The following is a 13,233-nucleotide window of genomic DNA, read 5'->3' on the forward strand; positions in this document are numbered from 1 at the left end:
TTCTGGTTTTCTATTGCTGTGTAAAAACCACCCCAAAACATAGCGGTATAACACAGCCATTGTCATGTTCATGGACTGTGTGTCAGGAATTTGGACAGGGCATAGCAGGGATGGTTTGTTTCTGCTCCACTGTGTCTGGAGCCTTTGCTAGAAAGACTCATACCCTGGGATACTTAATAGTTGGGGTTGGTATCATCTGATGATGTCCTCACTCACTTATCTGGCAGTTGATGTTGACTTTTAGCAGGGACACCTACATGTGGCCCCGGGCCTCTGCACAGCATAGTGGCTAGGTTCCAAGAGTGAGCATCTCAAGAAACAGAAAGAGGAAGCTGCCAGTTTCTCAGTCCTGGGCCTGCAAACTGGTGGAACATCACTTTGCGGTATTTTATTAGTGAGGCAGTCACAGAGCTCAGATTTGAGAGGAAGGGACACAGACCCTCTCCGCTTAATGGAGAAGTATCAAAGAATTTAGGGACTCTATTATAAAAATCACCACAGATGTATCCATATCTCTCTTACATAATTTTCATAATATCTTGTTCTCCCCTGTGAAGGAGGGTATTCAGCTAGCTACATGTTTCTTTCTTGGTATCCCTTTTACTTTTTTTTTAATCTTGCCTGTTGTGTTCACTGCCATATCCCGTGTCTAGAGCAGTGCCTGGCACATAGAGGGCATTCAGTAAATATCTCATGAATGAATGAATGAATGAATGAATGAATTGCAGCAGGAATTGTGTCTTATTCCCTAATTACCTCATACAGATCTTCATCGAGTTACAGAGGGGTTATATCCAATAAACCCGTCATAAGTTGAGAATACATTTAATACACCTAACCTACTGAACATCATAGCTTAGCCTAGCCCACCTTAAACATGTTCAGAACACTTTAAATGAGCCTATAGTTGGGTAAAATCATCTAACACAAAGCTATTTTATAATAAAGTGTTTAGTATCTCATGTAATTTATTGAACACAGTATTGAAAGTGAAAGAGAATGGTTGTATTTGGGTACGCAATGCTTGGAAGTCTTTGTCAGTGCACATTTCAGTAATGACTGTTGTAACAGCTCTTCTTAGACCCATACAGCATTAACGTGGAAGGAACTTTATAGCTATATTAACCTGCTCCTTCCATTTTACAAATGTAAAAACTGAAGCAAAAATAGGGTAGATGGTGAGCCGCCATCATTCGGGCAGCATGAAATCTGAGACTTTGGCCTTGTTCTCAAGGGGTTTGCATTTCAACATGGTAAAAATGAAACAACTAGAGAATACTAAAAAAATAAATAAATAAAAAATAAATGGTTTTTTTGGTAACTGGAGAGTAATTTCTAAGAAGCATTTTTTAGTATCTTGACATAAACTTTGCTTCAGTCTTGGCGATGGGAACATATGGTTGTTTTCTTAAACATCTTTATGTGACTGTCTCCAAAGTTGACCTCCCAAAGCACGTCATTCCTTTTCTCACCTGTAGCTCTTGTAAAATTTTGGGAGGGTGTGATACCTAGAGCAAAGGAGAGAACGTAGAGCTGTGGTCTCTAAGCTGTTTTGATCATGCGTTCTAATCAGTAAAACAGTTTTGAGCTTGCACCCCTAGAGTAAAACCCTACCATAATGTGAATGGGATCCCAAATTTTCATTTTTGTAAAGCATCATGTATTGTGAGATTAATGGATGATCAATGAAGCCTGCGCTAGAAGCTGGCCGGGATCTTGGCTCCAGACGCACAGTCGAAATCTCCCAGGTACTGACTGCAGTTTGTCATCACTTGTGGGCAATTGATCACTCTAACTTACACACTGATGAGATGATTTTGTGTCATGTGGTTGGCTGGGACTTAAAAAAGTTCAGCTTCCATCCATTTGAGGTACATGGGGGCTGGGGATAGGAGCCACTTGCCGAATTTGTATCATCACAGGGCATGTTATTGTGAGATTTGGCAGTATGTTTCTAAATTCTATTCATTGATTGATAGCTCAATATATACTCGTGGTAAGATTTTGAATTAAAGATAATAAATAGAAACCTGTTTCAAATTACCCTTTTTGATAATTTTGATTTTTTTTGGAGGGAGGCTGGTTTTTTGTTAGATCACATTAAATTGTTTTTGTTTTTACTTCAGGTGATACTGAGGATACTATGCATAGAAGTGTCAGCTTTGCCATTTTCTTGTTTGCTTGGACTTATGCTATTATTATTGTCCTACTTCTTGGCTTCTTTGTAGGAATCAGTTTAAGCCACTTATTTTGGGAGGGGTAACTTAGTTAAAGTTAGATAATTTCACTTGAAAATTAACTTACCCTCATGTATACTGCAGTATGCTGAAGGTCCCCCTGTCAAGCCCTCTGGGTGGTAGAACTTTTACTCTGCCCCCAGGTCACCTTGTAAACAGACTGTAAGGAGTGACTTGCTTGACAAATCAAGAGAGGCTGGCAGTGCTAAAATAAGTAAAGCTTAAAGAACCGGATTTGTAAATTTTTGTGATGTTCCCCCTCCTTTTTTTTTTTTAAATAAAAGTCATTATAATAGAAGCTTTAACATGTTCTCCCATTACCCAATGGGTCACTGCATATATGCCCTTGAGTGGCCTTGCCTGGCTTTGGAGACCACTGACTTCGAAAACAGGCTTTGAGTTTGTATATAATTTTTTAGGTTTTACTCTGATTTGGATTTTGGCAAAAAATGATGACGTGAACAGAAGGTACCTCCTGTTCTTTAGTCTTTGCCACCCATTTTTGCCCCTTAATCACATGTTGCCTTCCATTATCATTTTACTCTGTTTGTCTCTATTAGATTCTATTAGACTCAGACTCCTGGAGGATAGACACCCATGGCTTTCGTGCTTCTAGCATAACACTTTGTACACCATAAATACACAATAATTGCTGAAAAAACAAATGCTCCTAATTGTGGATATTCTTTACATTGAAAGATGTAATCTTCAACTTTCTACATGAAAAATGAAGCTGATGTCCTTAATGCTTTAAGGCATTATGAGAAGCAATAAATTGGTATCTGTGGAATGCGTCAATTTTCTGTGATGAAAAATCTGTTTAAAAACAAAGGGTTAATCTTCTTAACATAACAAATGGGAAAAGATATACCAGCCAACTAGGAAAACAGTAGACTATGAAAAAGGAGTCCACAAAAGAAAAACATGAGAGCCAGTAAACATAACAAACACACTCAGATTCATTAGCAACAAGGGGCATGCAGATGAAAAACAAGATGCCATTTTTTAGCCATTGGATTGGCAAGACTGTAACATGATTGAGAATGTTCAGTTATGGAAGGGTTTGTAGGGAAAAAAGAACATTTACATCCTTGCTGTTTGATGTGTGAAATGGGGAAAGTAGTTGCTCAGTATCTATTGACGTTTAAATGCATATATTTTCTGACCTAGCAGTCCTCCTTTGGGGAATCAATGCTGTAGAATGGACAGGGATTCATTGTAGCATTCTTTATAGAAGTGAAGGCTGAAATCAGCCTGCATCTCTGGAACAGCACCAGGTATAGGGGCGCTGACCCCCCACACAGTTAAAAAAATCCGTGTGTAGCTTCTGCTCCCTAAAAACTCAACTAATACCTGCTTTTGACCAGAAGCCTTACTGATAACATGAAGAGTTGATTAGCGCATATTTTGTATGTTATGTGTATTATATTCTGTATTCTTACAATAAAGTAAGCTAGAGAAAAGAAAATGTTAAGAAAATCATAAGAGAAAATACATTTCAGTACTACCCTGTATTTATCAACAAACATCTGTGTGTATGTGGGCCCATGTAATTCAAACCCATGTTGTTCAAGGGTCAACTATTTATACAGTGAGGTGTAGGATACACCAAACTCCTAATAATAGTACCTCTATTGCTGCAAGATTGGAAGGAAAATAGTCCGGATTTGCTTACCCTTTGTTCACTTTTATATTGCTAGATCTTTAAAATGGATGTGAATCATAATTAAAAAAATTAATGTTGATGTAAAAAGTAGATTGATCACTCTGTCAATTTTAACTCCATCTGCTATTTACTGATACTCTAACTGATTTAAGTTCAGGACTACCCAGACCTTTATTAAAAAATAGGTTGTCCTTGATCCTCAAGGTAGAAATTTAAGAATTAAAAAAAAAAGTTGAATTGTCACAAGAGGTGGGGGGAAAGACCTTAAATTATAGTAATTCTGAGTATAGTTCAACTCTTCCTCAGCAGCTAGTCTTTCCAGTTGGGTGTAATTATAATTGCTGTGATATGATGAAAAGAATCCTAAAGTAATGTTCTTATTTATGTTTTAATCTAACTACCTATATGTTTATTTTTAGCTGTGTGTGAGTATGCTTGTGTGTAAAGATTGTCAAGTAGGGGGGAGGTTGAATTCACCAGATAAAGCAGAACTTAACCTATTCAAAAGAGCGTTTGTGGTTCTGGTTCTGAGTAAGATGGAGTAAGCACCCTCCACCCTGCCTATCCCACTGAAGGCACTGGGCAGAATATAAGTAGCAGCTATTTAAGGATTCTGAAAAGTAAATTGTAGCAGGGAGATTGGGGGGAAAGACCAGAATTCAAGAAACCACTGAACCAGGAGCTAATTTACGTTTTTTTGTTTTGTTTTTTCCCACTGGGTCCCCTTCCCTGTTCCCCGCCATGCCTGAACTTGAACCATGGAGGTGAGCATCAGTGCAGACAGAGCGCTCCAGGAGAAGCCCTCTAGTTCAAGTTCAAGGGACAAGAATGAGGTCTCCTGGCAGCACAGGCACCTGAAACTCTGTGGGAGGAGAACTTCCTCTTTGAACAGAGGAGTTGTGGTGCCAAGACAGCTGTTCTTAGAAGTGACACCCAAAGCATGATCCATAAAAGAAAAAAATTGCTAAATTGGACTTCATCAAAATTGGAAATTTGGGACTTTTAAGAAATGGGAAGATAAGCTACAGCCTGGGAGAAAATATTTGCAAATCTAGACACAAAGGACTTGTGTCTGGAATGTATAATGTTAAGAACTCTCAAAACTTAACAGTAAGAAAACAAACAGCCCAATTAAAAAATGGGTAAAAGACAATTCACCAAAGAAGATATACAGATGGCAAATAAGCACATGAGAAGATACTCAACTTCAGCTATTAGGGATATGCAAATTAGGACCGTGATGAGATACCGCTACCTATTACACTGACCATACCAGATGCCAGTGAGCATGGAGAGCAGTTGGAACTCTCATACGTTGCTAGTGGCAATGCAGAGTGGTACAGCCACTCTGGAAAATAGTTTGGTGATTTCTTATAAATTCAACATATACCTACCAGATGGCCAAGCAGTCTCACTCTTAGAGAAGCAAAAACATATGTTCATACAAAAGCTTTGTACATGAATATTTATAGCAGCTCTACTTAAAATTGCCAAAAGCTGGAAACAACTTGCCTGGGTTGTTTGAATGGATAAACTGTGATACATTCATATTATGGAATACTATGCAGCAGGGAAATAACTATGAATAACCCAGAACCACTTGAATGAGTTCCAAAAAGCTTATGTTAAGTGAAAGAAACCAGTCTTAGAAGATTATATGCTGTATAATTCCATTATATGACACTCTGGGAAAGATGAAACTAGTGATGAAGAACGTATCAGTGATTGCCAGGAGTTGAGGTATGGGGAGGGTGTTGACCACAAAGCAGTATCCCAGCAGAGTTTCTTGAGGTGTTGGAACTGTCCTGTATCTTGATTTTGGTGGTGGTTATACAATTCTATATGCAGTGTGTTAAAATTCATAGAACTACATACCAAAAAGTCAATTTTATTGTAAGTTAACTTAAAAGAAGAAAAAAGCATTGCCCCTTCAGTAAACCCATTGAGGGGCTATAGACTTATTTCAGTAAAACTATCATTTCTTAAACCTTTTTTGGAACTCCTGGGGAATTGACTTAGGCACATTCTTTTAAATATCTTCAACTTTTCTATTTCTAATGTGTATCCTTTGAGGATGGTGTTTTGTTTTTGTTTTGTCTGTAAACAGTGAAAAGTTGTTCAGAGAGACAGGTCTGATGAATAAGGTGGGTGAAGGCTGGGTAACAACTTAATGGTAAAGAACAAGAGGGAATGATTAATTAGCCAATTTCGATTTCTAGGAATGGTTTGCTAGATATTTGATGTGAACTTCCCCCCTTGAACTAAAAATGGTGGGTATGGTATTTTATTATTATTTTTTAAGGATTTTATTTATTTGAGGGAGAGAGCGCGCATGCGTGCGTGCATGCATGTGCACGAGTGGGGGGAGGGGCAGAGGGAGAGGGAGATCTGAGAGAATCCCAAGCAGACTCCCCGCTGAGTGCAGAGCCCAGCCTTACGCAGGGCTCCATCTCAAGACCCTGAGATCCTGACCTGAGCCGAAATCAAGATTCGGATGCTTAACAGACTGAGACACCCAGGTGCCCCAGTATTTTATATTTTTGATGCTATTGTAAATTTTATCAAAGATTCCTTAGATCTCCTATATGTGATCATGTTGTCTACAAATAAAGATGGACTTGCTTCTTTTCTAATCCATATGCATTTTGCTTCTGTTCCTTACTCTATTCTGTCTAGGACTTCAGTGCAATGTTGATTAGAAGTTGGGCGCCTGGCTGGCTTGGTCCTTGGTGCATGGGACTCTTGATCTCAGGGGTGTGAGTTTGAGCTCCACGTTGGGCAGAGAGAGAACCTACTTTAAAAAGTGGTGATAGTGAGCATCCTTGCCTTGTTTTCAGTCTTTAAAGCATGCATTCTTTTGACACGAAGTGTGTGGTAGCTGTAGATTTCTTACAGTGTACCTCTTTATCAGGTTGAAGAAGTTTCATTCTTTCCCTGGTGTGCCAAGAATCTTCATCCAAGAGTTTTTATTATGCATGGGTATTGCATTTTGGCAACTGCTTTATTCTACTGAAATGAGTATATGCTTTTTTCCCCTTTATTCTGTTAATATGGGGAGTGACTTGATTTGTTTTAAAGTGATTAAGCTTGGTCGTAATATATATTATTCTTTTTACATATTACTTAGTACACTTTGCTAATATTTTGTTTAAGGATATTTGTATCTATGTTTATGAAGGATATTGAATCTGTAGTTATTTTTTTGTTTTGTTTTTTTACTTGTAATGTCTGTTGATTTTAGTATCAGGATAATGCTGCTTCCTAAAATGAGCTGAGAAGCATTTCCTGTAATTTCTGAAGGAGTTGGTAGCCTTTAAGTATTTTGATAGAGTTCAGCAGTTAAAGGTTATATGGGGTTGGGGTTATTTTGTTTTGTTTTTTTAATGGAAACTTTTAAAATTATTAATTCAGTTTCTTTAATAGCTAGAGTGCTACTCATGTCTTTTTAAGCCCGTTTTGATAACTTGTGACTTTTGAAGTATTTGTGCATTTATTCCATCTAGGTTGAATTTATTGACATAAAGATATTCACAGTATTGCCTTATTACCCTTTTAATTTTCATAGGCTCTTGTAGTGATAGCCCCTTTTTAAGCTTGCTGTTTGTCATTGACATCTTCTTTCTTGATCAGTTTGACTAGAGGTTTATCAATTTTATTGATTTATTCTTTACAAAGAACAAATTTTTATTTTCAGTGATTTTCTACATTGTTTTTCTTATATTTCATGAATTTCTTCTATATTTACTGCTTTCTTCATTCTATGTTGATTTTTTAAAAAGATTTTATTTTTTATTTGAGAGAGAGAGCATGAGAGGGGGAGGGTCAGAGGGAGAAGCCGACTCCTGCTGAGCAGGGAGCCCGATGCAGGACTCATCCAGCATCACAACCTGAGTGGAAGGCAGTCGCTTAACCAACTGAGCCACCCAGGTGCCCCCTGTCTACGTTGATTTTAATTTTCTTTCTCTAGATTCTTTTTTTTTTTTGAAGACTTATTTTCAGAGAGAGAGAGTGAGCACACGCACAAATGGTGGGTGGGGGGCATAGAGGGGGAGGGAGAGAGGGAGAGCATCTCCAGCAGACTCTGCACTGAGCATGGAGCCTGGCGTGGGGCTCGATATCATGACCCTGAGATCATGACCTGAGCCCAAATCAAGAGTCTGACACTTAACTAACTGAGCCACCCAGGTGCCCCTCTTTCTCTAGATTCTTTTCTTTTTTTTTTTTATTAAGATTTTATTTATTTATTTGACAGAGAGTTAGGGAGAGCAGGAACATAAGCAGGGGGAGTGGGAGAGGGAGAGGCAGGCTTCCCGCTGAGCAGGGAGCCCGATGCAGGACTCGATCCCAGGACCCTGGGACCATGACCTGAGCCGAAGGCAGACGCTGAACGACTGAGCCACCCAGGAGCCCCATGTATGCTTTTATATTTAAAGCAGGTTTCTTATAGACAACCTATAGTTGTAGTATTTTTGTTTTGTTTTTTAAAATCCACTCTGACAATCTATGTATTTTTTTTTTTTTAGATCATTTGCACTTAACATGATTATCAATATGGTGATTAGGTGAAAATATTATCATCTTGTATGTTTTTCTTTTTCTTTTTCTTCTCTGTTCTTTGTTCCTTTTTTCCTTCTTGTCTTTTTTATTTTCTTTTATTTTTTTAAGATTTATTTATTTATTTATTTGACAGAGACAGCCAGAGAGGGAACACAAGCAGGGGGAGTGGGAGAGGGAGAAGCAGGCTTCCCGCTGAGCAGGGATCCCGATGCGGGGCTCGGTCCCAGGACCCCGGGATCATGACCTGAGCCGAAGGCAGACGCTTAACTGACTGAGCCACCCAGGCGCCCCATATTTTTGTTCTTTTTTTTTAAAAGATTTTATTTATTTATTTTAGAGAGAGCACAAACGGGGGTGGGGAGGAGAGGGAGAAGCAGACTCCCCGCTGAGGAGGGAGCCCAATGTGGGGCTCTGTCCCAGGACCCTGGGATCATGACCTGAGCCGAAGTCAGGTGCTTAACTGACTGAGCCACCCAGGCGCCCCTTTTCTTGCCTTTTTAAAAAATATTAATTGGGTGTCTTTAGCATTTTATTTTGTCTCTACTCTTAGCCTATTACTTATGCCTTTTTAGAGGTTGCCCTTGGGTTAACATTATACACTTTATCACTGCCTACCTGCAAATACTATTATAGTATCTTATAACTATTATAACATCTTTTACAAGTACACTTACAAGTATACTTCCATTTCTCTACTTTCATCAAGAAATTAAAAAATGAGAAAAAGTCTGTTATGTTTACCCACATAATTGTACATATTTAAAGGTACTCTGTTCTGTTGTATTGTTTTAGATTGCCATCTGGTATTATTTTCATTTAAGCCTGAAGAACTTCTTTTATCATTTCTTTTAGTATAAGTTTGCTGGCAATTTTCTCATCTTTTATTTGTCTGAAAAAGTGTGTATTTCACCCCCATTTTTGAAGAATAGTTTTGCTGGTGTTTCAGGTTTGCAATTCTCTCAGCTCTTTAAAGCTGTGTTTTGTGTTCTGGCTTGCACTTACTGATAAGAAGTCTGAATTCATTCTTATCTTTGTTCTTTTGAACATAATGTTTCTTTTTCCTTAGGCTGCTCTTAAAATTATCTCTTTGGCTTTGGCTTTTAGTGATTTGATTATAATATGCCGTCGTGTACAGTTTTGAGGTTTATCCTGCTTGGGTTTGTTGAGTTTCTAGGAGCTGTGGGTTTATAATTTTCACCAAATTTGGAAGATTTGGGCTATTGTTTGGTCCAAATATATATATATATATTTGATATATAATACATACATTAGAGAGGAAGCTTGTACGCATGAGCCGGGGGTGGGAGGGGCAGAGGGGGAGGGAAAGAGAGAATAAGAGAATCTTAAGTAGGGGCGCCTGGGTGGCTCAGTCGTTAAGTGTCTGCCTTCTGCTCAGGTCATGATCCCAGGGTCCTGGGATCAAGCCCTGTATCCGGCTCCCTGCTTGCGGGAAGCCTGCCTCTCCCTCTCCCACTCCCCCTGCTTGTGTTCCCTCTCTCGCTGTGTCTCTCTCTATCAAATAAATAAATAAAATCTTAAAAAAAAAAAAAAAGAATCTTAAGTAGGCTCCACGCTCAGCAAGGAGCCCAACGTGGGGCTTGATCTTACAACCCTGAGATCATGACCTGAGCCCAAATCAAGAGTTAGATGCTTAACTGACTGAGACACCCAGGCGCCCCAGTCAAATATTTAAAAGCATTTCCTCCTCCTTTCCTGGGAGTTATACATATTCAAGAACTTGATTTATTGGGAGGTTAGGGGGTATCCTTAGGGTGTGTCTGCCACAACTTTCCAAAGCAGAGGCCTGGTGACCTTCCCACTGTGTCAGTATCCATTACCCTCCACCTACTACAGGTAGTAAGGTCCATTTGTGCCTTTGCAGGTGACCTTTGTTTTATGACAAAATATATAATTTGGAATTTTCTCATAATAAGCATCTCATCTTAGTGAATAGAATTAAGATGAAAATCTTCCCTAGGATATACCTGTAAGACTGAAAGAAATTCTAATTTAATGACATAGATACAGTTGACAGTAGCAAATGCTTCCTTATGTAATTGAATGTGACATTAATTCTCCTACTATGCTTTGTCAAATTACTCTTATTCTTCAGTGCAGGAATCACAGCCATGGCCCCCACCCTCCAGGATTTGGTCGACATGGAATCTGTGCATCTGAAAGCAAAGAACTTGCCAAAGCGAGAGAAGCTCTTCCTCTTATAGAGGACTCTAGTAACTGTGACATTGTAAAAGCTACTCAGTAAGTCTCCCCAGTGTTTCATTTTATCCTGTGTTCTGTTGAATTATAATAACATTTGTGCATTTCATGGCACCCCAGTGTATACCTTCCTCACTTCATACTTTTAGCGCTAGCATGTTTGTCCTACCAACATCAGAGCACTTAATGCAGTGCACCTTATTAGCTGTTGATTACCAGTCTCTCCCATTAAATCATGAGCAGCTTCTTAGCAGAAGCATGTCGTTTTTATCCTTGTCGTCCCATTGCTTTTGCATAGTTCTTGTCATGTATCAGGTGCTGAATAAATCTTTGTTGAGTGAATCAATGATTATAAATGATACTAAAACTATGAGTTTGAAACACAAATCTGAGTTTTTAAAAACGTACTACAACCTAAATAGGTCAACAGAATGGAAAAATATCAGCTCACACATTTATGGATATTTTAAACAATTATTTATTGAGTACTTTCTATGTACCTATTGTACTGGGTGCACTGGAAGAAAGTAAAGTAAAATAGGTTTTCTGACCACTTGAAACATACAGCGGGTTATTTGCTTGCACTGAAAATGAAAGTATGTTTTGAAAGTTTCCCCTTAAGATCTCCATATGTGGGTATGTGCATTAAATCAATCCTAACATTTTCACCCTCATGGATCTCACTGTTACATTAACATCCACCCCACCTCTTGCCATTGAACGTATTTTGAAATATTTTGTCTCTCAGACTACATTAATTGACTACTACATTTTCTTAGTAATCAAATACAAATCTGCCCATCAGAGCTTCTAATCAACTTATAAGGAACTAATGTTATCACACTAACTTGATACAATTCTGTCAAAAGCAAAGATGTTTGGTGATTAATTAGCCTGTTAAGCCTTAACAGAGACTAATGTTATTTATGTTAAAAAATAATCGACGATTATTTGAGTATTCTAATTACTAATGTATATGAACTCTAGAGGCCCTTGCAACTGCTACTTTAGGTGAATATTATTTGATATTATTTATATTCTTGTGTTTATATGAAGGTAAGAGTGTTCTTAAGGTAAATATTTGCTTTAATTAGCATAGAAGCGTTTAAATGTTTATCTGCTGCCAGTAAAGCTCTGTTATGATAAATGTAAGAAATTAGGCTATATTCACAGGGAATCTCAGTAAAAACTCACATTTTATATCTTTCCTAAAATTTCCCTCAGATCTTGGACCTTCTTAAGTGGTTGTGGGAATATCATTAGGTAGTATTTGGAAAGGGCAAAAGAGAACTAGGATAAGTACATTCTCTAAATTACTAAAATCTCATTAATGTGTACTCTTATATTTCTCACATAAAGGGAGTATTTCTTTTTCAGTAAAATGTTAAAGTTGACATTTAAAACTTGGAGAATATGAATATATGTATCATTATGTATGTATCTCTTATTACTATTTTCACTTAGCATTGTCAAACAGGTATCTCTATCTTAAAAAGTGCCATAAAGACAGACTGATAAGCACACACATTTTGGTAAGGCAGAAATTATTTAATCTAAAATGTGATTTTGACCCTTGAGGGCCTGTTGAAACATTTGGGTCCCTCTAAATGGAAATAAGTCTCAAAGAAAGTGCTAAATGGTCTGTTGGGGACTTAATAGTTACTGTTAGAAAGAAATAAAGCTAATGAATGATTTTAAAAATTACTATAGCATTAAAAAGAGACATTTCTCATTCTGATAGTCCGTTAAATAACCCTCTTCAGTATTCCTCAAGTCCATCCCTCCCTTTTCCATCTCTTAGTTTAGGTTCTCATTGCCTCTCACCTGTATATCTATACAAGAGTCACCCTCTTCTAATTAACTCCCATTCCACCACTAATGCGATCTTTCTTAAAACTCAAAGTGTGTGTGCTTTCCTCTTTAAAACCTTCAGTGGCTTCCCTTTGAGCTAAGAAGTCTAAACTCATAGCATGGCCTAGAAGGCCCACGCAGTCTTTGCCTACCTCTTCTAGCCTTGTCTCTTGCCATTCCCTTTCTTTATGCTTAATGCTTCTGCCATGCTAACTTGCTTATATTTCTCTGAACATCATGCAGTTTCACATCTCTGATTTTTGTCCATACTATTTCCTCGGCCTCAGATACCCTTCCTTCAGCCTGTGAGACAGCTCACATATATCATGCTTCATCTCCTTCAGGAAGGGCTAATCTTTCCTTTCTTTACTGTAACTATACCATGTCTACATTGTATTGTTGAATTTATCCCATTCCTACTTTGCTGTCTCTCTCCCTTATTAAGGGATAGGATTGTAGTCAGGGATCAGCACTATGCATTTCTGGCATATAGTAGAGGATAAAATGAAATTTATTGAAGGGAGGGGAAATGTGAATGTTGAAGTTTAGTTAAGAAAATCAAGTTCAACTCCAAGTGGGTTGGTCTGATCAGTTAGAAAATAAGGTTTACTTTTGTTGTTTACAAGGCTTAACAATATGCTCTCTGTGTACATCTTTGTTAATTACTGTATTTCTGTGTCAACTGAAAGACAGATTGGATAAAGA

At 38.0% G+C, this 13,233-nt stretch overlaps 1 protein-coding gene across 4 annotated transcripts in view; it reads left to right on the forward strand.

Moving 5' to 3' along the window:
- ZDHHC13 (zinc finger DHHC-type palmitoyltransferase 13) overlaps positions 1-13,233 on the forward strand; it is a 116,046-nt gene that overhangs the window by 2,817 nt on the left and 99,996 nt on the right. For 3 of the 4 annotated variants that reach the window (XM_032414162.1, XM_032414161.1, XM_032414160.1), the window contains exon 2: positions 10,574-10,719. In XM_032414162.1, the coding sequence (XP_032270053.1) occupies positions 10,574-10,719 (146 nt within the window). The remainder of the gene's footprint in view (positions 1-10,573; positions 10,720-13,233) is intronic. The other variant, XM_032414163.1, reaches the window with a different exon arrangement.

This window comes from Phoca vitulina, unplaced genomic scaffold, assembly GCF_004348235.1.
Source record: "Phoca vitulina isolate PV1807 unplaced genomic scaffold, GSC_HSeal_1.0 scaffold16, whole genome shotgun sequence".
NCBI classification, from domain to species: Eukaryota; Metazoa; Chordata; class Mammalia; order Carnivora; family Phocidae; genus Phoca; species Phoca vitulina.